The sequence below is a fragment of the Danio rerio genome, chromosome 5 (genome assembly GCF_049306965.1).
Source record: "Danio rerio strain Tuebingen ecotype United States chromosome 5, GRCz12tu, whole genome shotgun sequence".
NCBI classification, from domain to species: Eukaryota; Metazoa; Chordata; class Actinopteri; order Cypriniformes; family Danionidae; genus Danio; species Danio rerio.
In genome coordinates, this window is record NC_133180.1 from 63,151,266 (window position 1) to 63,179,086 (window position 27,821).

General features: G+C 34.6%; 2 protein-coding genes and 2 non-coding genes across 7 annotated transcripts; 1 reads left to right on the forward strand and 3 right to left on the reverse strand.

Moving 5' to 3' along the window:
• Positions 1 to 50: 50 nt before the first annotated feature.
• hoatz (HOATZ cilia and flagella associated protein) lies at positions 51 to 19,981 on the reverse strand. Of its 4 annotated transcripts, none has more exon segments than NM_001100021.2 (6): positions 51 to 985; positions 3,528 to 3,583; positions 7,277 to 7,336; positions 18,622 to 18,695; positions 18,779 to 18,814; positions 19,046 to 19,981. In NM_001100021.2, coding segments are annotated over 6 exon segments (495 nt in total). In that variant the 5' UTR covers positions 19,248 to 19,981; the 3' UTR covers positions 51 to 918.
• A 1,140-nt stretch (positions 19,982 to 21,121) lies between these two features.
• On the reverse strand, positions 21,122 to 21,205 carry mir34c (microRNA 34c). Its single transcript, NR_030511.1, has one exon. It is a non-coding gene; the product is annotated as a microRNA 34c (primary transcript).
• Positions 21,206 to 21,358: 153 nt separating this feature from the next.
• mir34b (microRNA 34b) lies at positions 21,359 to 21,443 on the reverse strand. The gene is given in 1 exon segment (NR_030400.1): positions 21,359 to 21,443. It is a non-coding gene; the product is annotated as a microRNA 34b (primary transcript).
• Positions 21,444 to 23,455: 2,012 nt separating this feature from the next.
• On the forward strand, positions 23,456 to 25,538 carry btg4 (B-cell translocation gene 4). Its single transcript, NM_198121.2, is given in 4 exon segments — positions 23,456 to 23,874; positions 23,981 to 24,118; positions 24,214 to 24,463; positions 25,111 to 25,538. Coding segments are annotated over 4 exon segments (780 nt in total). The 5' UTR covers positions 23,456 to 23,701; the 3' UTR covers positions 25,330 to 25,538.
• The last annotated feature ends 2,283 nt before the right edge of the window (positions 25,539 to 27,821 follow it).

Sequence of the window (27,821 nt, forward strand, 5' to 3'; positions counted from 1 at the left end):
CGAGACTGATCGAAGACGCGCGCGCACACAGACACACTCACACACAATAATCATAATACATCATCAACTGACAATGACCAAGAAGCCGTGAGCTATTATGTGACGAACAAATCACATTATAGCTTATAAGTACAAGGAATTAAACGGTATCAAGTTAACAGATTTGTTAAAAAGGCAACAAAAACTCATATTAAATAGCTAAATTAACTTAAATACACCAATATTTCACTAAAACATTACATTTTTAAACAGGACAGAAATGTAACCTTGGATCACAAAATCTTATGTTACAGGGTTATATTTTGGCAATATCAATATTAAATGTCTTACTCTAAATATCAAAACGTAATTTAATTAGTAATATGTATTAATAAGAACTTAATTTGTACAAATTTAAAGGTGATTTTTTCAATATTATTTTTAAAGCCCTTGTATTACATATATTTAAAGAGTAGCACACAAATTGGTCAAGATATATCACTTATCAACTATCACATATTGAAATCATATTTATTTTGCTCTGCATACATTTAAATATTTTTTAAAATGAAAGAAAAAAAGACACCTATTAATGGTTTTGTGGTCCAGGGCCACAAATAGTCTTAAAAAACTGTTCTAATATATTAGAAGTGTTAAATGATTTTAAATATTCATGTTATTAGTGTTATTTTTGTATTATTTAATTAAGTTATGATAATATAAAATACATAAGTATGAAATAAAAAAATGCATTTTAAAAAAGTATTTTAGCTTGTAAATATGTTAAACCACAGCTTCTAATTTGAGACACTTCTCTTTTGTTGGCTACAGTTGGGAGAACATATCTATGAATTTTGAAAGATAAAGTATTTGCTGAGATGGAGTTTATGTGGATCATTTATTGCCAACTGGAAAAAGACTTCATCTTATTAGTGTGTTTTATTGGAGCTTCTGAACTTCTTTCTGGTCTTCATCCACATCTGATGAAAGTGTCTTTGGAGCCAATCTACACAGAACACACATAAAACACTTTAAAGAAACAATGAACCAATTATTTAAAAAAAGGCAAATTTTACAAGTCCCCTCATGTTAAACATTTGAGTTTTACCATTTTATAAATCCATTTAGCGGATCTCCACATCTGGCAGCACACAGCTTTGTTTAGCATAAACCTCTGAATTCGATTACATACCCCTATATACATTTCTGGAGAATGCCAAATACATCCCAGAAGCTACCCTTTTTTATTCCAGTTTTTGTTTTTGCGAATCTGCCAGAGGCTGCTGTGTACGCTTTTTGAAATCTCAAATTTCTCTCGCGATCGAACCGAAGTGTTCAAAAAAGCAGTTCAGAAAAAGAAAAGCCCCTACTGCAGCCTGATTTTTACCACTTTTCAGATTTTTACAATATTCTTACTCTGTTATTTACTTGTTTGTTTTATATTTTGGCTTTTGTTTTTGTCTTACATGCTTTCTGGAACCCTTCTGGAACTCCATTGTCACGGTCAACTCCGCTCTGCATGTCAAATCCTCCGACGTATGCGACGAGCTACTGGACAAACTGGTAAAAGCAAAAGAGCTGTCCACACGGATGTAAGCGCATAAAAGAATGGCGTCATACTGCTCCATAGTGTTAATTTAAAGATGAAATATAGCCATATGTTCATCTACATTTTCAGAATGAGCCTATGTTTCAGTCTGAATAGACCGTTAGCATCTCCCTCAAAAATGACCAACAAGTTTCAATAAGTTTATTATTTAAAAGTTTGACTCCTCTGTACTTCGTAGTGAGCACTAAAAGTAGCTATTTTCTAGGTTGACACAACTAGGGATAGCAATCATGATTTTCAAAAGTAATACAGTACTATCTGACCAATTATAAGTACTATTTGTTGAGCCTCCCTACACACTTGTTAGGTACACGTCCAACTGCTGGTTGACGTACATTTCTAATCAGCCAATCACATGGCAGCAACTCAATTGTGGGGGGGGGGTTGTGAGGGATAGGTGGAACTCCGGGAGTTTTCCGGGAGACTGAACAATACGGGAGACTTCCGGGAAAAACGGGAGTGTTGGCAGGTATGGTCAACCCCACAGCCAACCTGAGTATTGTTGCTGATCATGTCCATCCCTTTATGACCACAGTGTACCCATCTAGTAATGCAGGGGTCAACACTTGTTGCTGGAGGGCTGGTGTCCTGCAGATTTTAGCTCCAACCCCAATTAAACACCTGAACAAGCTAATCAAGGGCTTACTAGGCATACTTGAAACATCCAGGCAGGTGTGTTGAGGCAAGTTGGAGCTAAACCCTGCATGGACACCGGCCCTCCAGGACCAATATTGGTGAGCCCTGTTCTGATGGATACATCCAGCAGGATAACGCGCCATGTCATAAAGTGCGAATCATCTCAGACTGGGTTTCCTAAACATGACAATGAGTTCACTGTACTCAAATAGCCACCACAGTCACCAGATCTCGATCCAATAGAGCAACTTTGGGATGTGGTGGAACGGGAGACTTGCATCATGGATGTGCAGCTTACAAATCTGCAGCAACTGCGTTATGCTATCATGTCAATATGCAAAATCTCTGAGGAATATTTCAAGTACCTTATTGGATCACAAAGGATTAAGGCAGTTCTGACGGCAAAAGGAGTCCGACCCGGTACTAGTAAGATGTGCCTAATAAACTGTCCAGTGAGTGTATAGCCTGATAGAGCACTTGGACCTGGAATCGGCGCAATGATATTTTTTCCCACTTGGTTTATTGAACACAGCATTGTACTTTGATTGTATTTTATAATTGTATTTTATATATGTATTATAGTTTTTTAAAAGCATTCAGCAACAAAGGTCATCTGAGCATCATTGTAAAATGTGTCATGCCTACACATTTAACTTACTAATGCTAGAAACCAATCTACCACACAGACTAATGAAAGTCTCTCTATGTGACATTAAGTAAGGGATTTTGCAATGACGCATTCATCAGCAAGGGAATTGTTTTGGATAATAGGACAGGTAATCAATGCAGGTTTGAGGCGTCTGTTCAAAGCAGAAAAGATCAGACAGATTTCAGATCAATATCTGAGCCTCAATATAAGCCTAAGTTGCTTTTCCAATAACCCTTCATCACCGGGCATGCAAATCAATTTTTGTAGGCTGGGAATCCATATAATAATGAAAATGTTAGAAACTGTCAGTATTTCCTCTCTCTGTCAAGCTGACAAACCATTTATCCTTTTCCAGAAAACCTGTTTAAATACTACTGAACTCCATGTGGTTTTCTTTTTTTATAATTGGATGTGATTTACAGTAGCAGAATCAGCGAAATTGCAGCCCTCATGCAGTCCACAGCAGTAAATTACTATTAAGCACACAATTACTATTACTTTATTGAATGCAGTATTACACTGCACTATACCATCACCTTCAATTATAGAAAGTTTATTGCGCTAAGTCATGAAATATACAGAGAGAAATATCCTGCTAAATGAAATTAAGGTAACTTGCTTGTCTCTGAGAGAACAGTTTGTTAAAATACATACCTTTTTTCTTCTAGTTTTCCTTTTTTTGGTTTGTGCTTGTAGGCAATCATCTCTTTCTGTTGAGAATATAAAGACAACCTGTATTTATTCTGCATGACTTTATTGACAAAGGAAACAAATGACATGGTAAAACAGCAAGCTCTCATTTGTTAACATGATTATTTATTGTATATCTTCCAATTATAAACAAATCACAATTACAGTAAAGAAAAACAAACCATATTCTGAAACACCGAAATACAAGACTGGATTAATAAATAGATGTTAGGTAAATGTCAGGTAAATGGCCAATTGTTGATCTATTTATCCTCCACAAACTCCTTTAGGCTAAAAATGTAAACATATAAATTCCCTCAATTTTCCATGTGTTTCAACAATGCGTTTTGGACTACACTGAATCTGGAAATTAATCAAATTTATTTTCAAATTTCTTTTGTTACAGCCTTTTTACAAAATGGACAGGACTCATTCTACAAAAAATAACCCATTTATGCATGGGCCAGTATAGGTTTATGACGGTATGATAATCTTGGATAAAAATACTACGATTTCACATTATCACGGTATTGTAAATACTGCTCTAAAATATGTTCTTTTAAAATGTTTGGGTAAAACAAAACAAAAAAAACAACAATTTATTTTCCCCATAAACATGATTTATTTTATTTTAAGAAAACATTTATAATATTTTGGAGTAGTAAACACTAATTCCTTTAAACACATAAAAAAATACATAAAAAAGCTTACTTATACCTTGTGAACGATATAACAGAAATTTCAGCGGTATTAAAATCTTGACTTTGCCAAACCGCGATAAGCCTTGAAACCGGTTATCATCCGATGCCTTTAACCCATAATGACAGTGAAACAAGTTTGTTTTGAATATTTGAATCTTCAAAAAATAAATATAGCAATAGTAATAATAATCATGATAATAATAATAATAATAATAATAATAATAATCACATGTAGTCAAATAATTCCAGGCCCCAAAGCCCTCAGGTGCGTCCTGTTTCCACCCTAAAGTCCACAGTTAACAGTGGACATTAAAAATAGGACTGGTCTGCAGCAAGGAAAACTCAGCAATCATTGGAGAAGGGGCATAGTCAGGGAGGACCTGATAGTCATTCACTCCTGCATTCTTCTGTGGAGAGAGGAGAACCTTCTAGAAAAGAGATGCCCAAGCTAGAGCCTGTGGGCCAAAGTTAGTGGTAACCTTTGATTTGGCCCACCATCCCATTTTGGAAAAAGAGGCTTGACTGATAGGGATGCTTTAGAGATTGTCATTTCAAATTTAATGAAATTTTGATTTGTTTGTTTTAATGTTAAACTAAAATTAAACGTTTCAAAGTAAATGCTGTAATTGAGTTAAAAATGTACAAACGGTCATCCCACAGATAGAGGACAATGCACAGGTTTTGGTGCTTAACCAGTGTATTTAGCATTGCACTCCACTGTGTTATGTGATTGTTTATGCTTTTATTACCATAAGTTATTGTTTAAAAAGGGATACTGCATTAGTTAATATGACTCAAAGTGTTTCTTAAATATTATGAAATAGATTAGGAAATTACCCACGTAAAATAGTTTGGTGTATTTATCTTCGGCCCACGGCTCTCAATGATGTCCTTCAAATGAAAAAGTTTGGGCACCCCTGTTCTAGAAGAACAATCATCTCTGCAGCACTCTAATCAGTCTTGTATGTTAGAATAGCCAAACTCCATGACAGCCCATCTATTTACCAACTTTACCTGAGTTTACCAATAGGTATCTGGTCTGGAGAAAACCAGATACAACTCCAACACCTAGCCAACCCCATTCCTACAGTTAATGATGGTTGTGGCAGCATCATGTAGTAGCAATGTTTTCCAACAGCAGAAGCTGGTGGAATAGTCAAGACTTAAGGAACGATGAATGCAGAAATGCAGAGTCAGTTCATCTTTCAACAAGACAATGAAACTAAGTACACAGCAAAGGAGGCAAACGATATTATATAATATATATCGGGTCTTTGTGTAATACCAGAGTTGATCAGACTCTCCAGTGATTCAAGAAGCAGAGTCATTGCCTTTGAAACAAAAATGTAAACATCAATGTGGACAATGATCAAATATCAAAATAAAACAATATAGACAATGATCAAATATAAATAAATAAATAAATAAATAGTGGGGGTGGCACGATGGCTCAGTGGTTAGCACTGTTGCCTCACAGCAAGAAGGTCGCTGGTTCAAGTCCCAACTGGGCCAGTTGGCATTTCTCTGAAGAGTTTGCATGTTCTCTCAGTGTTCACGTGGGTTTCCTCTGGGTGCTCTGGGATCTACCACAATCCAAAGACAAGGTATAAGTGAATTGTGTAAGCTATATTGTCCAAAGTTTATGTATGTGTGTGAGAGAATGAGTGTGTATGGGTGTTTCCCAGTGCTAGGTTGCAGCTGGAAGGGCATCCGCTGTGTAAAACATATGCTGAAATAGTTGGCGATTCATTTCGCTGTGGCGACCTCTGAAATAGACACTAAGCCGAAGGAAAATGAATGAATGAATGAATAATGCTCTTCCCCTAAGCCAGCAGCTGATCAGATGCAGTCAGGTGTGTGTCTGGTACATTTAAGTCACTTCTTGGGTCTGCATAGGTTTAGGTCTCATTTTCAAATAACATATGGGTCCGGGTTGGTATTGTTAAGCACATTTACAGGTCTCATCTGGTTCAGGTAGGAATTTTTTGACTCGTAAAGATGTTGTAGATGCAGTGACTTAATACCTGGCTCTACGGTGGCTCTCGAAATGGTGGAAAGGCAAAGCAGTTCTTAGAAGACACAACGGATGAACCAGTTCCCAACTAACACCTAGTTCATTCTAGTGGAAAAGTGGTATCTGAATGTCCTCGAGTGGCCCAGAAAGAGCCCAGATGTGAACCCGATTGAACCTAATATGAAAATAGCAGTGCACCAATGCTCCTCATCCAAGCTGATTAAGCCTGAGAAGTACTGCACTGAAGAATGGGAGAAACTGCCCAAAAATAGGTGTGCCAAGCTTGCAGCATCATTTGCACAGATATTTGAGGCTGTAATTGGTGCCAAACGTGCATCAACAAATTTTTGAGCAAAGACATGGTGCATGATGTCTCTTTCCTTTTTATTAAATTTTTAAACAATTTTCAAAGATTAAAAAAAAAAAAAAAATTATATATATATATATATATATATATATATATATATATATATATATATATATATATATATATATATATATATATATATATATATATATATATATATATATTTTTTTTTTATTTTTTTTTTTTGTCATTAAGGGATAATGATTGTAGAATGTTGAGTAAAAATATTAATTTAATATATTTAGAATTTAGGCTATAACTTTCCATATATATTAACAAACCAGGGGTTGGATAAAGCACCACCACCCCATAATCATCAGGCTGTTCCCCAGAGATACATCAAAGTGTAAAGGAAGCCCACCCTCCCCTCTGCTCCTCCTCTATAGGGGAGGATGCCCTAAGAAATGCTGAGGCTCTGGGGAAAAAGTGCTGAGGAAGGGAAAGAGAGCACTCTAATGAATGGAGAGAAATAAAACACTTGGCTGTCTGAGGAACCTGTCCTGCAGCATCCAAATATGCAATAGCTGTGTTAGCAGAAGACCTGAGATGAGCTTTAGGCTGATCCAAACTGAATAGAAAGACAGGAGTGCATGTTTTAACCTAATGGGGACAAGTACTTTAGAATTCTTACCTTAATTCGTTCATCCCTCTGCTTTTTCAGAAGGGCGATAATCTGGTCTCGATTTTTTGCCTAACACATAAATAAAATATGAATTAGAAAGAGATTGTATTATTATTTACAGCATGAAAAACCTAGAGAAAGAAGTCACACAAAAGTCTCGTCTAGGTTATATTTATTTGTTTTATTCAACAACGAGACATTTCTATTGTTAAAGATTATTAGGTTTGCTTGAGCTTTTAAGCTTTTGTACAACTTGGCTCACTACTTGAGACAGCTCTGAATTTTTGTGGTATATCTTTTCAAGCTAAACAGAGGCTGCATTTCATAAATTGGATGATAAAAAATCCAGACATTCATTGTAATCTTATACATAAATACCACAGAACATTTAACATACTCACCGGCCACTTTATTAGGTACACCTTACTAGTACCAGGTTGGTCCTTCTGCCTTAATCCTTAGTGGCATAGATTAAATAAGGTACTAGAAATATTCCTCAGAGATTTTGGTCCATTTTGACATGATAACATCACACAGTTACTGCAGATTTGTTGGCTGACATCCATGATGCGAATCTTCCGTTCTACCACATCCCAAAGGTGCTCTATTGGATCGAGATCTAGTGACTGTGGAGGCCATTTGAATACAGTGAACTCATTGTCATGTTCAAGAAACCAGCCTGAACTGATTTGCACTTTATGACATGGCATGTTGTCCTTCTGGTAGCAGCCATCAGAAGATGGGTACACTGTGGTCATAAAGGGATGGACATGTTCAGCAACAATACTCAGGTAGACTGTGATGTTGTCACGATGCTCAGTTGGTGCTAATCGGCCCAAAATGTGCCAAGAAAATATCCCCCACACCATTACACCACCACCACCAGCCTGAATCGTTGATACAAGGCGGAATGGATCCATGTTTTCATGTTGTTGATGCTAACTTCTGACCCTACCTTCCGAAAGTCGCAGCAGAAATAAAGCCTCAGTTTCCTGTTCTTAGCTGACAGGAGTGGCACCCGGTGTGGTCTTTTACTGCTGTAGCCCATCCGCCTCAAAGTTGGACGTTGTGCGTTTAGAGATGCTCTTCTGCACACCGTTTAACAAGTGGTTATTTGAGTTACTGTTGCCATTCTATCAGCTAGAACCAGTTTGGCCAGTCTCCTCTAACCTCTGGCATCAACAAGGGAATTGCGCCCACTAAACTGCCACTCACTAGATATTTTCTTTTTTTCGAACCATGTTCTGTAAAGCCTAGAAATGGTTTTGTGTGAAAATCCCAGTTGATCAGCAGTTTCTAAAATACTCAGAACAGCCCGTCTGGCACCAAACACCATGCCATGGTCAAAGTCACTTACAGTAATTCACCTTTCTTCCTCATTATGATGCTCGGTTTGAACTGCAGCAAATTGTCTTGACCATGTATACATGCCTAAATGCATTGAGTTCCTGCCGTGTGAATGGCTGATTGGAAATTTGAGTTAACGAGCAGTTGGACAGGTGTACCTTATAAAGGGGCCGGTGAGTGTATATCCACAAATTGATATCTTCAGATGCCAATTAATGCTATCAATTTTTGCAATTCATAATAGCAATACACTAAAACATTCTACAAACATCCTAACTCTATTAATGTACTAAAACATGCTAGCAGCATGCATATGCCATTCTAAACCCTAAAAATGAGATGAATCAAAGCTGCAAGCAGCAATGAAATGAACCTCAAAAGTGAGATAATGCAAGCAAAGCACTGAAAACGTTAACATTAACAAGATGTTAATGAATGCTAATAACTCTAGAAATACTCAAAGCATGCTACTTAATTAAGAGCTATTTAGAGCTATCAATGCTCTAAATGAATAATGCAATGTGCTAAAACATGCTAGGAAAATGCTTTGTGTTTACAGTGTGCCAAGTCATGTTCAAATGAGCTATTTGCATATTTTTAACCATTTTTGACTTTTAGGCTTTCACGGCAAAAATGAAAGTTGGTCAACAAACTTTGCTATCAGTTTATAATTTAAATGAACTGTTTTCTATTTTACTATATTTGTAATTTATTTATGTTTGCTATGGCAAAACTGAATTGTCAGCGACCAGGCTTCAGCGTCACATGATCCTTAAGAAGTTCTTCTAAAATACTGATGTTCAATTTCATCACAAACAATATACAAAAACAATAATGTAAGAACAATTTTCTGATCATTAAATCATATTTAAATAACCTCTGAAGGATCGTGTGAGACTGGAGTAATGATGCTGAAAACAGTAAATGAAACATGGAATTGAAAACACAATATATTTCACAAAATTACTGTAAACATCCTGATCTGATTACTGTTACTTCATGAAACATTACCATTTAAAAATTTGGAAATCTCAAATCAAAGCAAAACAGACACATATTTAAATTTAACATATTTGCTATATACAAATATGCATGTAAATACTACCAGGGTACATACCAGTTACTGTAAGTAATATACTGACACCTTAATGACTGTCTGTATAAGATTCTTCATGACACACACACTTGCACTGCTGAACAGACTTCAGATGTGAGTATACGCCGGCCGACAGCTGCATTACTAAACAAGCCTCATCATTTTGATTTAGCGCCCGTAGTTTCTGGCTGCACTTAATGTCATTTCATTAAATCCATTACATGCTTGTTCACTGTAACCATTTTTCAAGCCAGTGTCATTTTATGGCAGCTTAATCCGTTATAATAATGTAATGTAACGTCTTTGTTGATTATTATCACCCAATGTAAACATCTGTCATCCTACAATCTGCTAAAACTCTTGCAACTAAATCAACTGGAGTTTTGGCACAACGGCACAATTCATCTGCAAAAATCACATTAGAGCAGACTGGAGTATGATTACAGTTTCTTATGATGACGTAAACACTATGATTAAATATATATATATATATATATATATATATATATATATATATATATATATATATATATATATATATGTATAGAACAATGAATTTTTGAATCAAAATGAAGCATTTTTGAATTCTGCTATGGAGGTTTTCACATATATAAGCTTAGCACTGGCAATTTATAATTCTCTGATTCAGAGGGTTTGGGAATGAGGTTAATTAGCTAAGAGTAATCTCATGAAATGGACCTGTCCTCCAGAGGGCCATCCATCTTGTGCATGCAGGTTGATTACTCACAGTCGAAATGCAGGCATTACATTGAGGGTACTGCCCACTGCCATCTACATGCTAACGTCAGATGAATGAATGAACGAGATGAATGACTGACCATATTGTGAAGAACACATTCAATTGACGACTGACCATATTGTGAAGAACACATGAAACGACAGCTTATAGAGAAAAAGAGCTAAAGTGAAGCAAATGGACATAGTAAAATGCATAAAAGAAAGCAAAAAAAAAAATTTAACAATTACTAATCAATGTTTGTTTAGTATGATTTAAATACTACTAAGAATCATTTATACTGTATTTATTGTTTTCATTTTAATTTAAGTTACATTATCAGTAATTTTATATATATTTTACGCTTTATGGGACCTTGATGCTCCACACCTTTCTTGTTAAAAATATATATCTGTGCAATGCAATAAAATTGGTTTTATTATTTTTTTTGATTGTCATATGTCAACTATGTTAATAATATTTTAGTGAATTTCTCATTAATGTTTTAAAAACTATGAAAACATAAAATTGTGTTGTAGACATGCCATGTGGAACTTGGTTTGTAGTTAGATGGTGGAATATGTCAACTCTGTTATTGTCAACACTGTTAGTGGACTGTAAAAATATTATCTCCAGCAGCTGGGAAAATAACGGCCATTAAATTACAGAAATTTACCATAAAATAATGGATATTAAATTACAGAAATTTCCTTAAATTTAAATTTCTGTTAAATTTCTGTAATTCAATAGCTGTTACTTTTAACTATAAATTTCTGTAATTTAATGGCCGATTTTTTATGTTTTTTTTAACTGCTGGAAATAAATTACAGATTTTTTTTACAGTGTGGTTTAAAATGTTTACCAATAAGTTTAAAGCAATTAGTAATAGAATCAATTGTGCCCTATTACATTAACCATTTTCCATTACTTTTCATTAATAATTGATTCATTTTAGTGTAAATTACATATTGGTTGTATACAAAGTATGGACATAAGTCAAATATTTCTATAGTTACAAAAATAAAGAAAGAAACAAAACCATTTTATATTATCAAATTCCATACAAATACACAGCTATAAAGATGACTATAAAAATAGTTACCAAATAAACCTTTTTCACATTTGTGGGTTTCTTAGCAGCAGAAGCCATTATAGTTGGGTAAATGTAGAGTTCAGTAAATAGGAGAGTACAATTTATTTATTTATTTGTATTTGATCAAGCGATTAAAGTGAAAGTGGCTGAGAGAGCTTATCGTGCTGTAATTTAAGTAAAGATCTGCATTCATTTGTAGCACACATGCTACAAATACTCACCACGCAAACGCATAAAAAAACGTGCTGCATTTTTTACACAATACAAACTAATTAATAAAACGTGCTGCATTTTCTTACGATGCAAACAATTTGCAAAAATGTGCAGCATTTTAGTTTTTTAATTTTTTGATTTTCTAATTTTAACATCCTGATCACCTTGTCTTTTATAATTAAATGACCATAACCTAAATAGCCAGGTCTGTCACATTTAAGAGGCCCACTTAAAACATTTCCATTGTGTTCCGAGCTATTTGAAAGTGTTGTGAGAAAATGCTGAGAGTTTACGTAAAGTGTTTGCGTTGTGAGAAAATACACTTCTTTTTTTAATTTGTCTGTGTTGTGAGTAAATGCAATGCATTTTTTAAAAATGTGTTTGTGTTGTGAGAAAATGCAGTGTGGTTTATTAGTTTCTTTGTTTTGTGAGAAAATACAGTACAGATGAAGATATTTTCTTATTTTGCTGGTGTTTTTTGTAATATGTAAATATGACCCTATTTCGTGAATAATATGGGCTCTTTAAGGAAAACCTCAAACACACCGCTTCCTTGTGTGACAACATGGGAATATCAACAAGCCAGAATCCACAAAAAAGCCATTTTTCAATTTGCTAAATTACACTGGGATAAAGGCAAATTTTTGGAGACATGTCATGTGGTCTGATGGAATGAAAATTGAACCATAACAACCAGTGTTACATTAGGAGGACAAAGTGCAAAGCTTACAAGCCTAGGAACACCATCCCAACTGTTAAGTATGGGGCAGCAGCATCATGTTGTGGGGTTGTTTTACTGCAGGAAGGACTGGTCAACTTCAAAGCATAGAAGGCATTGTAAAGAAAGAACATTATGTAGAAAAACTGAAGCAACATCTCAAGACATCAGCCAGGAAATTAAAACTTGGCCACAAATGGGTCTTCCAAACAGACTCCGACCCTAAGGATACTGCCAAATTAGTTAAAATGTGCTTTAAGGACAACAGAGTGAATGTTTTGGAGTGGCCATCACAAAGCTCTGATTTCAATCCTATAGAAAATTTGTGGGCAGAGTTGAAAAAGCTTGTGCGAGCAAGACAGCCTACAAATCTGACTCCGTTACACCAAAACCTTTCGGTCACCTTTGGTTACGCCAAAATTCCTGCAAACTATATTGTGGAAGCTTGTGAAAGGATACCCAAAACAAGTGAGCAAAATTATACAGTTTAAAGGCAAAGCTAAAAAATACCAAGGAGATGTGTGTAAACTTTTGACTGTTGAGAAATCAGTAAAAATTATTTTTTTTTAAAAATTCCCTCATTATTCTGGCATTTAGAAATGTAAATCTTTTAGGTAATCCTAACGGACCTAAAATAGTAAACTTTAGTATAATAAAAAAAATGGTTATGTTCCTTTTTTAGAACTTCCAGTTTCAACTGTACATTTAAAAAAATTATATATTTCAATATTAAAAACTTTCAAGGATGACTTTTTATGTTAAAACATACATAAAGATAAAAAACATTTAGGATGTAAACATAATAAAAATGCATATCCTGTCAAATTTTTTCTGAAATTGTGATGATAAATTAGCTCTACATACAACATCAGTATGCTTATCAGGTTTTGTGGCAAATACAGGCAGACACATTGAAAAAAAAAATAAAAAAGGAAAGAGTAGTTTCTTGTCCCAAACAGTGCCCCGAGAATAGGACAAATCAATGCTCTCTTATTCTTATAAGCTGATTAACTGATCTGCAAGACCAGTGATTTCTTTCTAATCTGATTAGTGGATGTGGTTAGTGCAGTGTTGGGAGAGAAAGTAGCTATGCGGACAGATTCATCATCGCACAAATGTAGGGCTTAAGAATGGCTCAGCAGGCTCTTAAGGATTCTGCCGGCTGGATAAAATTACAACTGACTCCTCTGCGTGAGAATTTACACGAGGCAGACAGCGCTGGAAACCTTTAAATTAAATCTGCCGGCTTGTCTGTTGCCTCTGTTTGAAAGCATTGGAAGTGCACAATCAATCAGCACAATAATCGTCTGGTAATAGAAGCATAACTTCAGAGGTACTGTGCCAGAGAAAGGGGTGCATTGTTATGAAAGTTATAGACCGGTTTATAATGGTATGAAGGTTTGTGAAGAAGTGTTGGTATCAAAATGTAAGACATTTCTTTTCACATAGTGTTTTAATTCATGCCTTTTTTGACCACTTTGAGGTTCTTTATCTTAAATGTCTATGGCTTGGGTGTTTAAGCATGAATTTTTATATTGTTTTGATTTTATATTTTGAAAAAATAATGCAAAATTTACAGTTGAAATCAGAATTATTAAACCCTCTTTAAAATTGCTTTTCTTTTTAAACATTTCGCCAAATTATGTTTAACAGAGCAAGGAAATTTTCACAGGATGTCTGATAATATTTTTTCTTCTGGAGAAAGTCCGTTTGTTTTATTTCGGCTAGAATAAAAGCAGTTTTTTTTTTTTTAAACACCATGTTAAGGTCAAAATTATAAGCCCCTTTAAGCTCTTTTTTCCCCGATATTCTACAAAACAAACCATCCTTATACAATAACTTGCCTAATTCCCCTAACCTAGTTAACCTAATTAACCTAGTTAAGCCTTCAAATGTCACTTTAAGCTGCATAGAAATGTCTTGAAACATATATAGTAAATATTATTTGCTATCGTAATGGCAAAGATAAAATAAATCAGTTATTAGAAATTAAAACTATTATGTTTAGAAATGAAGATGAAACAAATATTCGCTCTCTTAAAGAGAAATTGGGGTAAAAAATAAACAGGGGGGCTAATAATTCAGGGAGGGCTAATAATACTGATTGCAACTGTACATATGAGCATGAAAGGAGATGGTGAAAAATGATACGGAAAGCAGCAGAATTCATTTCGGTTAAAAACAAAACATTAACTACACTGAAATCTGTGGGCTTTTGTTAGAATCTAAAAATGTTTTACATTTATTTCCACCTTCAGTTAAACTTTAGAATGTAAAGCTTAGGTCCTTTCTAGGTAGTGCGCTTTATTTACATGGTCTCTATGTTATAGAATTGGTTTGTTTTAGTTTGAGAATTAAAGCATTGTATTTAAAGAGTGCACAAGTGCTGGAGAAACCTGGAGGTATGCAAGGGACATGCAAAAGAAAAATTCTGTCATCATTTTTCCATTTGTTTCAAACCTGTTTATATCTTGTATTAAGGTCTGTGAAGTGTTTTGGTATGACAAATAGACATGCAAGACATTTCTGTTTACGCCTATACAGCGTCCCAATTAGCATACTTTTACTACGCCCTAAAAGTATTTACTTTTTTGTGAAGGAAAAACATATACTTTTGAATGTGTAACAGAAGAATATGCAAGCTTTCGGACATACTACTACCTCGTTAAGAGATGGTGTTGCTTAGTTATGAACTCTGTCAATCTTCCACACATCATCCACATTTCTGTCATATTTAATTTCTTAGAGAAGCAGCAGCAGGTTAATCTGCCATTCACGAGTCTTTTATGCAGAGAAATCTCCTCAGGTCTTTGGATAATTACATTTAGATGTTAATGTCCAAATACATCTTTATATAAGTTCAGAATTGTTGTTGCAGATGAAATATAACACAGAAAAGGCGATTTCAATATTTTCTAGTGGGCTAGATATTAATCAACACTCATACAAACATCTTTTTTCAAAGTTTCTCTACTTGACGGTTGGTCTCGCACATCCTAGTTTATTTACACTTTGACTTCTAATCAAATTCACATCCAACGCGCAGTGTACTGTGGGCAATTTTAGCAGTTAGAGTATGGACAGTTCTACACTTAAAATTTTTTACCAGAAACAGTAAACCATCCAGGAACCTTTGACATACCCTTTTCCACATACTACTATTTGGGACAGTTTTTGAAAATAGAATTCCTATTTTGGACAGATAGTATGCAAATTAGGACACAGCACTAGTGTTTTAATTCATGCCTTGACCACTTTGAGGTTTACGAAAGAAGAAATGTTTGAGAGTTTCTCTCTTGAGCACAAAGGAAAAGGCTGCTTTTGCCACCATTCATCAGAATATCTTGTTTTGTGGTTTACAGAAGAAGTTCAAAAATATTTTGAACCACCGAGTAAATAATAAAGGAATTTTAATTTTGGGTGAATTATCCCTTTAATACTAGGTCTAAACTGGGCTCAAGAGGGTTAGGAGTGTGTAAAACTTCTAGCAACAAAGATCGTTTAACACGGTCCGAAAGCTGTTATTTTATATGTATTATATTTCTTTATTTTTTTTACATTATTATATTTCAGAATGTTTTTTAGCTCCGGTTTCCCCCACAAGTCCATTAACATGTGGTATAGGACATGTTCCCAAAATAGTGGTTTATAAATAAACTTTGAATTGATTTGAATAGTATTAAATGACACTGATGCAGCACCATTAAAAATCTTAAATGATCTGTGATGCTCCTCAGAGACTCTTTTTGCTAATGCCACTCTAAAACTTGCGATTCCAGCTTGCCAGATGTACACTTAGAAACCCTGCTGATCTCAAATCATCTTTCATCAGTGATCTATAACTGCTCTCCACAGAGTGGCTCATTAGCTCTTTATGCTGCGATGCACAGTCTAGAAATAAAAATCACAGCAAAAGGAGAATCATGACAGAAGCTGGAGTCATCTAGTCCAAACAGCTTATTTTTGCATGTGCATTTTCAATGTGTTCGGATATACCACACATTTAAAACTACTCATAAAATTTTAGTTTTTGCTCCACAGAAATGATAATTACATTATTAACCCAGGGTCTCTGACTTTCCTATAGGCCCCCTTTTTTACACTTAAGGTTAATGCATTTGTTGATCTGCATGGTCAAAAGTGGTCAATGCTGGATGTAAACAAGGTTTAAAATGTTTTGTCCAGTTTCAGAGGTAGTTACCTTTCAACACCAAATACTGAAAATTTTAAGAGAAAAAAAGAGGTATCTTTCAAGGAGTGGCATAGTTTCGGCCAGAGTTTGGTGCAAATGTGTTAAGAGTGGGAGATGGTAAACCTGGAGTGGATTGAAAATGTTTTGAGCATGGAGTGGAAATTCTTGTTGCTCTACTCCACTTACATACTCTGGTCAGAGAGACTGTGTAAAGAAAAAAAATAAAACACAAGACAAAAAAAAAAAAAAAAAAAAAAAAAATATATATATATATATATATATATATATATATATATATATATATATAAATATATATTATCCAATACTTTAAATTTGGACTGCACCTTCAAGTACAGTGTATCCGTAAAATAATTTCCACTTTTTCTACATTTTACGTTACAGCCTTATTCCAAATTAGATTATAAAAATAATATTAAATAACAAAATATTGTATATATTAAGGCGATGCAGTGGCGCAGTAGGTAGTGCTGTCGCCTCACAGCAAGAAGGTCGCTGGTTTGAGCCTCGGCTGGGTCAGTTGGGGTTTCTATGTGAAGTTTGCCTGTTCTCCCTGCGTTCGCATGGGTTTCCTCTGGGTCCAAAGACATGCGGTACAGGTAAATTGGGTAGGCTAAATTGTCCGGAGTGTATGAATGTGAATGAGTGTGTATGGATGATTCCTAGAGATGGTTTGCAACTGGAAGGGCATCCGCTGTGTAAAACGTGCTGGATGAGTTGACGGTTCATTCCGCTGTGACGACCCCGGATTAATAAAGGGACTAAGCCAGAAAGAAAATGAAGGAATAAATGTATATATTGAAGCATGGCGGTGGCAACATCATGCGTTTGGCATGTTTTTCAAAAGCAGGAATTGGCAGACAACTCAGGACTGAAAAAAAGATGAATTCAGTGACAACCTTAAGCCAGTGTGTCATAATTTTCGTGACGAACAAATTTCTACCAACGAAAATTAGAAGAAAACTAAATAAAAATTAAGTGATGATGACGACAACTATAAAAAAATATAATGAGATATTTGTATATTCGTCAACTATTTTTTGGATAATATCCAATCAAATTTAATCATGGTGTGTGATGCATAATGCACGCACACACACATACACACACACACACACACACACACACACACACACACACACACACACACACACACACACTTGAAAATAACTGATCCACAGAAGAAACGGGATGAGATTACATCATCATCCATAAAGATCATCCTTTTAAAGATTTAATTACATAAAATTTTTAATTGCATAAAATTGCTGTTTGGAGCTTATGTAGGCCTACAGATTAAATTCATGTTGAACTAAATAAACAGTAACTAAACACAAGTACATCTTATTGAACAATTTATTTTCATCACCAATTATCATAGTACAAGTTTCTCAAGCAGTTTGTGATGCATTTTGGAAACAGAAGGTGAGTCCCTGGTCTAATACACCACCTGGCTTGAGAAACCCTTCCTTACAGATTTATTACTTGGGTTGCACACATATTCTGAATGCCTTCGGCAGAATTCAAATGAGCCATTTTAAATCTAGATTAATTCCGAGGTTAATCTAGATTAAAAAAAAAATTAATCTATAACCACCTATAGTTTTACCCAGTGCAAGTGCAATTGAACACATTATTTACATATCTTCCTCATCAGTATTTTTTTGGTATAGCTTGAACTGAGCTGGCATAGATGCAGCATCAAGCAAAAATAAAAGTTTAAATAAACAATGTTACTGTTAGTGTGGTATTTGTGACCCCTGATAAATGTATTGCTTGTGTTTACAGCATGTTCAGCAACATAAGCATGCGGATGTGCCACTAAATACAAATATTAAAACAAACAAACAAAAGAACAATTAAAACAAAATATTTTTTTTTCCACGATTAAATGAAAATAGTACATATGTGGACTCTTGAACAAAGCCACTGAGATCTCACCATCTCCATGTATCTCTGCTTCTCCTCCTGCTTTTGCCTCAGGTAAGCATCTTGTTGGATTTCCTCATTCCTCTCTACCAAACAAACAGATTATATTTAATAGTAGCAAAATATAATACACTAATAAAATACAACAACATAGCTGAACTACACTTACTTGACCATGGCGCTTGATTTGCAGCAGCATTTGTGGCTTTAAAACAACAACAACACAAGATTGTTAAGGATATCTAGCCAGTCTTAACCTTTATTTCTAATACTTTCATACTGCACCGTGCGCTTTGTTGGATCCATATTCAAAGAACCAAATTAGACCTAAATGTCAAAAGCGTCATGATGCAGTTACCATAACGTTAAAGGGTTTTAATGTTTTCCACAGCTCATTTATACAGCCACTTTACACACATACTATAAAGCTACTTACTGTTCGGGGTTTTCGCAACTTTTAAGCGCTGTCTGATGTCGGAAGAAACGAGACGGGACTCTATCGGTGGTTGAAGAGAAAGAGAATTCCAGAAAAGCTTTGCGTACGCCACATCTTCTTGCGACGCTCCATGAAAAACTGTATACAATTTTTCGACTTCTGTAAGACCGTCTAAAACCTCTTCGTCTAGTTCTTCAATCATAGTTTGCAAGCAATAGGTAGCCGTTACATGTGTATTGCCGTTACCAAGGTAACCCCTCACTAGTAGACGGAAGTAAGTAAATCCAAAAGAAAAGTAGAAGGACGATACATTCAAAATACTTATTTCGAAGGGGGAGATACTAAAAACAAACAAGTTAATTGTTTACCTATTGGTTACGCTGTGCAACCAAAATATACACGTTTTGAAAAGTAAAACATTTATTTCGCCCCCTGGTGGCGAGCGGTATGAATAATAAACTCGCCCTCGTGCTTTTTTTATAACGTTCGCTACAAGATGTGGTCGGCAAGGTAAGATTTAGCTTGTTTTCTTTATTTAATCTTATGTATAATTTTTCAAAAAGATTTTTTTGAAGTTTCATGTAGTTAATAAGTATCTAAGCCTATACATTTGGTGTTACAAACCATCATGTAAAGAATCTATCTGAGGATGTATGCGCATATTTTTAACCTATATCCAGTATGCACATTATGATAATATATACGCTGCATATATGTGTATGCCATAAATAGGCAACATTGAGGTGCATATAGGTGCAAATAACAATTAGAAACTGATTTTGTCCATCTTAGATTTATGATCAAACATGTTTGCTTTATTTTCTTCTTATATTTATGAACTGTTTGTTTTCTGATGTGTATGCCGGTCTTCAGTTTTGACCTGTACTATTAACACAGTATTAGTTTTATTTTTTCAGTACATTTTAAAGTTACAAACGTATATAGTAGATATATTAGGGCTGTGCAACTTGACAATGGACAAAATAAAAAGTCTATTATTTCATATTATACTCAATTGTTGATTTTGTGATGTTCATTTCATATTATTTTTGGTAATACACTTTTATTATTTATGAGCACAATCTTTCAAACCACTAGGGGATGCACATTGTAAATAAAAAAAGTTGACAAATTAAAAATCAAGGCTACAAACGTCCATTTTCAACCAAATTAATGCAGTTGACTCGATTTTAGTTGAGTAAACTCAAAAATGTCCTGAAGTTTGATGCCTAAAATATTCAGTTGAGTCAACTTTTATACAGTGCAGACAGAAGCAAAAATGCAGCATTTCGAAAAATGTGCATTGTGCAGTTTATTTTGTGATTTTATTATTTTTAAGTTGGACCTGTATTTCCCAGTGATTGGTTGCGGCTGAAAGGGCATCCGCTGCGTAAAAACTTGCTGGATAAGTTGGCAGTTCATTCCGCTGTGGCGACCCCGGATTAATAAAGGGACTAAGGCGACAAGAAAATGAATGATTGAAGTTGGACCTGTAATCATCCGTTTTTGAAAAGTGTTTAATATTTTAATACTATTTATTTTATATTGCTGCATTTTTAATCAAACATTTGCATTGAAATTTTAAATAAAGCTATTAATATGATCACATATGAATGAGTAAATTACTGAGTGTATACTTTAAAATATAATAAGGAAATAGTCCTTCACATGTGGTCAATAGCCTATACATAAACCATTTACTGATTCAAATGTATATCAATCTATATCGTTACCAGGATATCAGATGACTATACACATATCCAAAATGCCAAACTGGAACTGCATAGTCAATGTCAGCCTACAGCAGCATGTTCCAAACTTAAAATAATGTAATTACTACATTTTTTCAGAGGAAATAGCTCTCTATATGTTATCAATTGACAAAAATGAAAAAGTAATGTAAATTAATGACTTGATTAATTCATATTTAAATGAACCTGACTATGATTCATTAAAGTAGGAAAGACATAAATAAACTAGCACACAATATGGTATGTTTGTCACTTTATTATCAGATGTGTCATTACAGAAACAGGAAAAAATTCTGTAAATAACAGTGTGTGTGTGTTGTTTTGTTACTAGCCTTCACCTGGTAGTGAGGTTAGTGATTACTTTATGGATTGTAATCAACTAACTGCACTGCCTGGTGACCACACAGCACAATCCGATAGGGTCAGTTTATCATTATCCTAAAGTCTCCGGCAGAACCCGAAAGTCCTGTCAGAACTACATCACAAAAGTTAGAACTTAACAGTATAAACCCTACAAAAAAATTGCCACCGGTCAGACAGTTATACCAGCTTTGTGTTTCCTTGTAGGTTGTTGTGTTGGCAGTATGGTTAGTGATTATAGTTTATATGAAACAATCAGCTAACAACACTGCCTACAGACCAACCCCAACATGTTAATATATCAGCGCTTCTATCCATCTGTGAAGATAAGACATACAAACAAATGTCACAATAAGATAGTCCTTGCAATATAGACCTACAGGCATATTTATACTCAAAGTCAAAATCCTATCATCACACTTCAGAAGTAGACTAGAAGATTGTGACAAATTGTGACATGCTACTTTGAATATTCAGTCAAAAAGCATGCAAGTATGACTTCATAACAGTATCAGCAGTATTTAATTGACTGTGGCTGCTAATATAATTTCCCTATTTAGAATGATCAAACAATACTTTTCTGAAAATATAATTTTTAGGATGGAGTCAGAATGTGCAAAATGTAAAGTTAACTTTACCCCAATGTAGAGAAGCAGATTCCACAAATAACATGTTTCAAGTAAGAAGCCCCCTGACGGAAGGCTTTTGTACTCTCAAGGTTTGTTCATCTGTTGTCGTTACGCTACTGCAACATCTCCAGGTGGGGTTGAATATGCAATATTTAAATTACAGGCAAGTTAAGCTGTCAAATAATCTGCTGTAGAAATGGAGCTCCGTCAAAACTAACAATTAAAACTAGTCAAACTTACCTGAAGACACTCATTTGTGGTTCCTTCGGGCCAGATAGAAGGTTTGGATTCAGCACACATCACTGACAGTATTTATAGCCAGAGGAGATTGTTCAAATTCAGCGGCAGTTGAGGCGGGAGTCACAGAGCGCGAATCAAGGCGCTCTCCGCTTTTTCTCCCAGTAAAATAAGCTGCAGAGCACCCTACAATTGTAGAAAGCATCGGAATGTAGGCTACGTAGCCTTAAGTAATACATTTTACTAATCTAAATAGCCTAATTTGATCCTGCACTCCTAAAACACTGAACTAATCATTTCTACGCTTGATTATTTTTTTAATACTGTCGTATTTTAAAAATGAATGAACGAAATGTTTTAGGTCTTTAAATATCCTGTATGCCTATACTTTCACAATTGCGGGCTTTTTCTTTCTGAAAAAAAGATTTCCAATGATTCACTTACTTATTCTAACAGATGGAGGTAAAGGTGGTTTTATATTTGCACATTCGTTCCGTGACAACTTGTGGCACGCTCCCAAAATTAACTACCATGGTAATTTTAAAATTCTGGCTGAAATCACATGCCAAATGATTTTTAAACAACATTACCACTATTTATTCGACTGTAAACACTGTACTACTTCATTAGCTGCTAATATGATTTTACAATTAGAAATTAGCAAAGAATTCTGAAATTTTATCATTTACGGAGAAAGTCCAAATGTGTGAATAACCAACTTTACCTCAATTACAGCATCGTTCATAACAGGCTACTTCGAGTAATAATAATAATAATAATAATAATAATAATAATAATAATAATAATAATAATAATTATAAACAATCCCGCAGTTGTTGCCAGGAAACAATTACTTTAGGCTACTAAATGCGCGTTCATATTTTGCAACAGGTTCAAATGCCACTTTAGTTCGATTTTAAGAGTCTGAATTAACTTTTATTAGAAAAAAAAAAAAACACCCAAGGATTGAAATACATAATTGCTCAGCCGTTACCTGCTACAATTCCTATGTTGAAAGAAAGTCAACCATAACGAAGCTTGGAGACAACAAAAAAATCTGAGGCCCATATCTATGTCGACGCTGAAAACAAGCTATGTTATTAACTGTTGGTAGGCAATGCTTAACAGTGTGTTTGTAGTGGACAATGGGTCTCTGGACTGGGTTGCCAAAGAGACCATTTAGTCCACGCGAAAACAGGTCTAGACTTGCCTATGGGGACTTGGCAAAAGGAAAAAAAACTTAAACCATCCCTCTAAAAAGTTTGCTCAATTGATACACATTCAAATAAAATATTTGTCTGTAATTTGATTCAGTTCAGGATCTTTGTTAATTAACATAGGTTCATCTTCTAATTAGGAAGGGCATTATTAGTTCCTCCCACAATTTCAGACACCTGTTCAATCTAATTACAGATCAGCACATCTGAGACTTTAAAAAGCTAAAAGATGTCAAAAACAACTGACTTTCTTTCCTGTGAAACTAACATGATTTTGCGTAGCTAAAGTAAATCAACCGAACACTATTTAAGCTGTCAAGTAGGAGTACAAGATAACCAGTTTGTTTGCTTTAATTGTAACTGAAGTTTTAAGACATTTTAATAGTTTTTTATATGTAAATATATATTAAAAAGCATTAGAAAAACAGTTTGTCCTATTGGCCCACAAAAATATAGTTGAAAATGAAGGAAGAAATTGCAGCCACAGTGTTTTTTATTGCAAGACTAGCAAAGAAGCATGGTAAACTGGATCGTGTTCGGAGAGAGAAGTTTGCTGTGGAACTAACTTCTGTACTCTTTGAAAATTACAAATGTCATTGGTACCCAGAAAACCCAACCAAAGGACAAGCATTTAGGCAAGTTTCTTTCAAGTTGATTTTAACTTAATACAATTTATTTTATTATTTTTGGATGGTTTGAGCACTTAATAAGAATGCTTAAGTGTTTCCACTATATGTTTAGGTGTCTAAGGATGAACAGAGCTCAAACAAGAGACCCTGTTATTGAGCGTGCTTGTTGTCAGAGTGACATTGTATATGAATATCTTGGATTACCAAAGGAAATGACCATTTGGGTTGATCCGGGAGAGGTGTCATGCCGGTAATGCTACATTTTCTGGCCTGTTTCACTAAAGTGCTTTATCTCCACTGATGACTTGATTGTAGTAAATCTAATATTGTTGTTTATTCTTCAAGGTATGGTGAAAAGTCAACCCCATTTTGTGTTACTCAGTTTGAGGGACAAAAAAGAGACGGCGAGTTCTCTCGAAGGATAAATAATGCGGTAGAAAGGGCTTCATCTGATTATCATTCTGGAACCTCTTCTGATGAGGAGGGTGGAAACACTAGCATGAGCAGCACCTTGAGTAGTAGCAACAGTAGCAGTATTTCTGTTCCTGAGCCCAAATGCATCCCAACGGTCTCCAACCCAAACAGTGTCTACCAGGTAACAAAGTTTACATGGCATGTCTATTAAAGGATCCTCAATTTCTTTGGAAATGGGCTTAATTTTACACCCAAGTTAAACAGTTTGGTTTTACCATTTTGAATCCATTCAATTGAACTGTGCTTCTTGTTGGAGCAATTTAACTAGCCTAACTGAATTAGACAATTGACATTTAACTATGTTCTTTTAATTTTATATATTTTTTTCAATTAAGTTTGCTATTTAAAGCTTTACTAGAATTGCATTTAAGACCAACAAAACAATAAAAAGTTGCTTTATTTTGGGTTAATAAGGCTAGGAACTATATTCCTTTTTGGAGTTACTGAGTAACTTTTTACTACTGTATCAATGGTGCAGCAGTAATAATACTTAGTATTATTAGTTGAATAATACTTGGTGCCTGAAAATGGTCCACAACCAGGTAACATTGTTGCCTAATCATTGCGCCTGCTTTTTCCTCTTCACTAGCATTATCGTTCCTAGCCACATTGACCTAGAAAACAACTTAATTTTCTGTCAGTTTATAGTACATGAACTACTCAAATGTTTGCCGACTCTTAAGGATTATTACATTGTGTGAAGCATCACTAAAAATGTTGTATATTGGGTTCTTTAATTGCTCTGATTTGACTGTTCTCTGTCTACAGTTCAGTGATTTTGGGCAGCCACCTCCCATGCAAAACTGGGGTACATACCCTAAAAGGAAGCCGTATGCTACCGAGGGCTACCAGCAGCAGCAGCAGCATTCTTATTCTTCAGGTGGGCCATATCAAGGCCACAAGAGTTTCAAGGGCTACAGGCCTTCCTATGCCTTCTCTGGTCCAAGGCAGGACCGATATCACTGGGTCAGCAAGAACCGCTCTTAGACTTTATAAATGTGTATATATTTTAAATGTATTGTTTTGCTGAGCAGCTATGCAGGCAAGTGTTGAGTAACTTAATTTAAATGTAATGCTTTAATTATTTATGAAGTCCTGTGTAAATGCCATGAAGGCAGTTTTTAGAAGTCTGTTTTAATCAATGGTTTATTTGTGGAGTACAAAAGACTTTCTAAATAAAATCTGTTTTAATAAAATTGTGTGAACTCGATTGATGCTCATACTGCTGCCACCAGATGGCAGCAAATACCCACAGTACAAAATTCATGCACGTTAGTAGGTTATTTATAGCTTTTAATTTAAGAGAAGAAACCAAAGTAGGAAATTTATATTCATAATTGTAGGATTTTAGTTTCATATTTAGAGAACTTCAACTCCTCTGCTACGTATTTTTTTTCATAAATTATTTTGTAATATTATTATTAAGGATGGGAACCTCGTGCATTAAGTATTAATGCCTTTCTGCTTCTGTTAAGCTTAAAACAAAGTGTTTTTAAATAAAACAAAGCTTTTAAAAACTGGGAAAAACACATTGATATTTTATGGATTATTTTTAAATTATATAATTGTATGTAAAATGTGAATCACTTAAATTCAAATTTATGGATTTACTGATTAAACTAGGTGCGTTTGAGTAAAAGGGTTTTTTTTTTTTTTTTTTTTTAAATGATATTTAAAAATATTGGATTTTTAGTAAGTATTTATTAGGGTTGTTCCAACGAACCATCTTGTTTGTTTGGTCAAATGAACGCAAACATGTCTTAAACATTACACTTTTTTTTTCTCCTTTTTTGGCCAATTGTTAAAAAGAAAAAGTGTAGTTTGCTGAACAACTAAGAATTTGCAAGTCTTATGTATTTTTTCCCCCCATAGACTTATGCATGTACAAATTTGAATCTTTAATGGTTGTGTCTTTAGTCGAGCGAAACAGAACTGTTTTTTTTTTCTTATTGTTCAATTTAACTTCAGTTTTGAAAAAAGTGCCAAACCACAATAGAACAGATTTTAGAAAAAATTGTTTGTTGATTTTTAAGTGTCAAATGTATAACTTTCTGAAAACTTTAATTTTAAATTTCAGCAAATCACGGAATATATTAAGCGTCAGAGAAAATTTACATTTGTTAACCTCCCCATAAATTTAAAGTATATCTTACAACACCATAAATTATATTACAGAGGGACTGTAAACTTTAATGGCCATAGAAACAAAATAGATTTCTTTCTTACAGGAAAAATTATTCTTCAACTGAAAATACTCCTTTATTTACCCAGGGCATTATAAAGTGAACGAGAAGTGATGTCTCAGATGACCAAAGACTTAGACAACATCCTCCTTCATACTTCAAGTCAGAGAATCCAATTCAACCCCACAACCGAAACAGCCTTATGAATAAGTCCCCCCCCATCTGTTGGCATCATCTGCCTTAAAGTCAGCAAAAACATAGGACACTGTTGACTACTGACTTATAAAAGATCTTCACTGTACAGATGTTAACTTAAGCCTCCACAAAAAGCAGTCTTACAGCTTCAGACTTCTTAGTGCAGTTTATTATTCATGTAGCTCCCGATAATTTCTTTATTCTACATTATCCACTGAGATCCAATTAATGGAAAGAGGTGTCTTTCATACGTCGATGACCAGATTGTCCTTCTATGGATTTTTTTGAGAACATTGAGAACATTTCACATATATAAATAACAAATGGAGAGGTACTGTATAAAACCATAAATCCCCATTGTTCTCAGCATCATGAGAAAACATGAAATATTGCTAATGTTGTAAGCATTATTCTTTTAAAAGGATATTTGGGGCGACATTGTGGCTCAGTGGTTAGCGCTGTTGCCACACAGTAAGAAGGCCGCTGGTTCGAGTCCTGTCTAGGTCAGTTGGCGTTTCTGTGTGTATTTACCAATCACTTCTTGTGTGTCACGTGAAATGAATGAGCTTCATTACAGGGTTACTGTTTCCCCAACAATTATGTGAGGCCTTTGTTTATCATTGGAATACAAATTAAGAAATTTTAGGTGAAAGCTAAGAGATCCTACATCCTCCACACTCAAAAAATATTTTTGCTGCTCATTCAAACTACTCAGCAAACAATCTTTTGTTAATTAAATAAGTGTAATAGATGTCTATACATAGACGGCTTTGGTAAAACAAGACTAAATTTGAGCTGCAGTGAACATCTAATAGACATTGAAGAAAAGGCCAAAACTGAAAAAAATTAACAGTCTGTCTAATCTGTATTTGATGACTAGTCTAGGTTTGGTCTATTCTTAGATGTCTATCTATTAGATTTTCACTGACAGCCCAAATTTAGCCTTGCTTTAGCCAACAATCTACGTTTAGATGTCTATTAGATAATTTCTGTTTTCTCTAAACAGAAAATTGCTTGGTGGGTACTTATTTAAAATAAGCTAAATCAACACAATTCTGGAGGGCTTTAGGGGAAAACCTAATTGTTTAATGTTCAGTCTAC

What these genes read in the sequence shown, in the direction of transcription:
- hoatz (XM_073950762.1), bottom strand. Translation starts at nt 19,247, where the DNA reads ATGATTGAAGAACTAGACGAAGAGGTTTTAGACGGTCTTACAGAAGTC. An exon ending in AGCAGAGATACATGGAGATG is followed by an intron (nt 7,337 to 18,621) that starts GTGAGATCTCAG and finishes TTTATGTGTTAG; the next exon opens with GCAAAAAATCGAGACCAGAT. An exon ending in AGAGGGATGAACGAATTAAG is followed by an intron (nt 5,596 to 7,276) that starts GTAAGAATTCTA and finishes TTTGTTTCAAAG; the next exon opens with GCAATGACTCTGCTTCTTGA.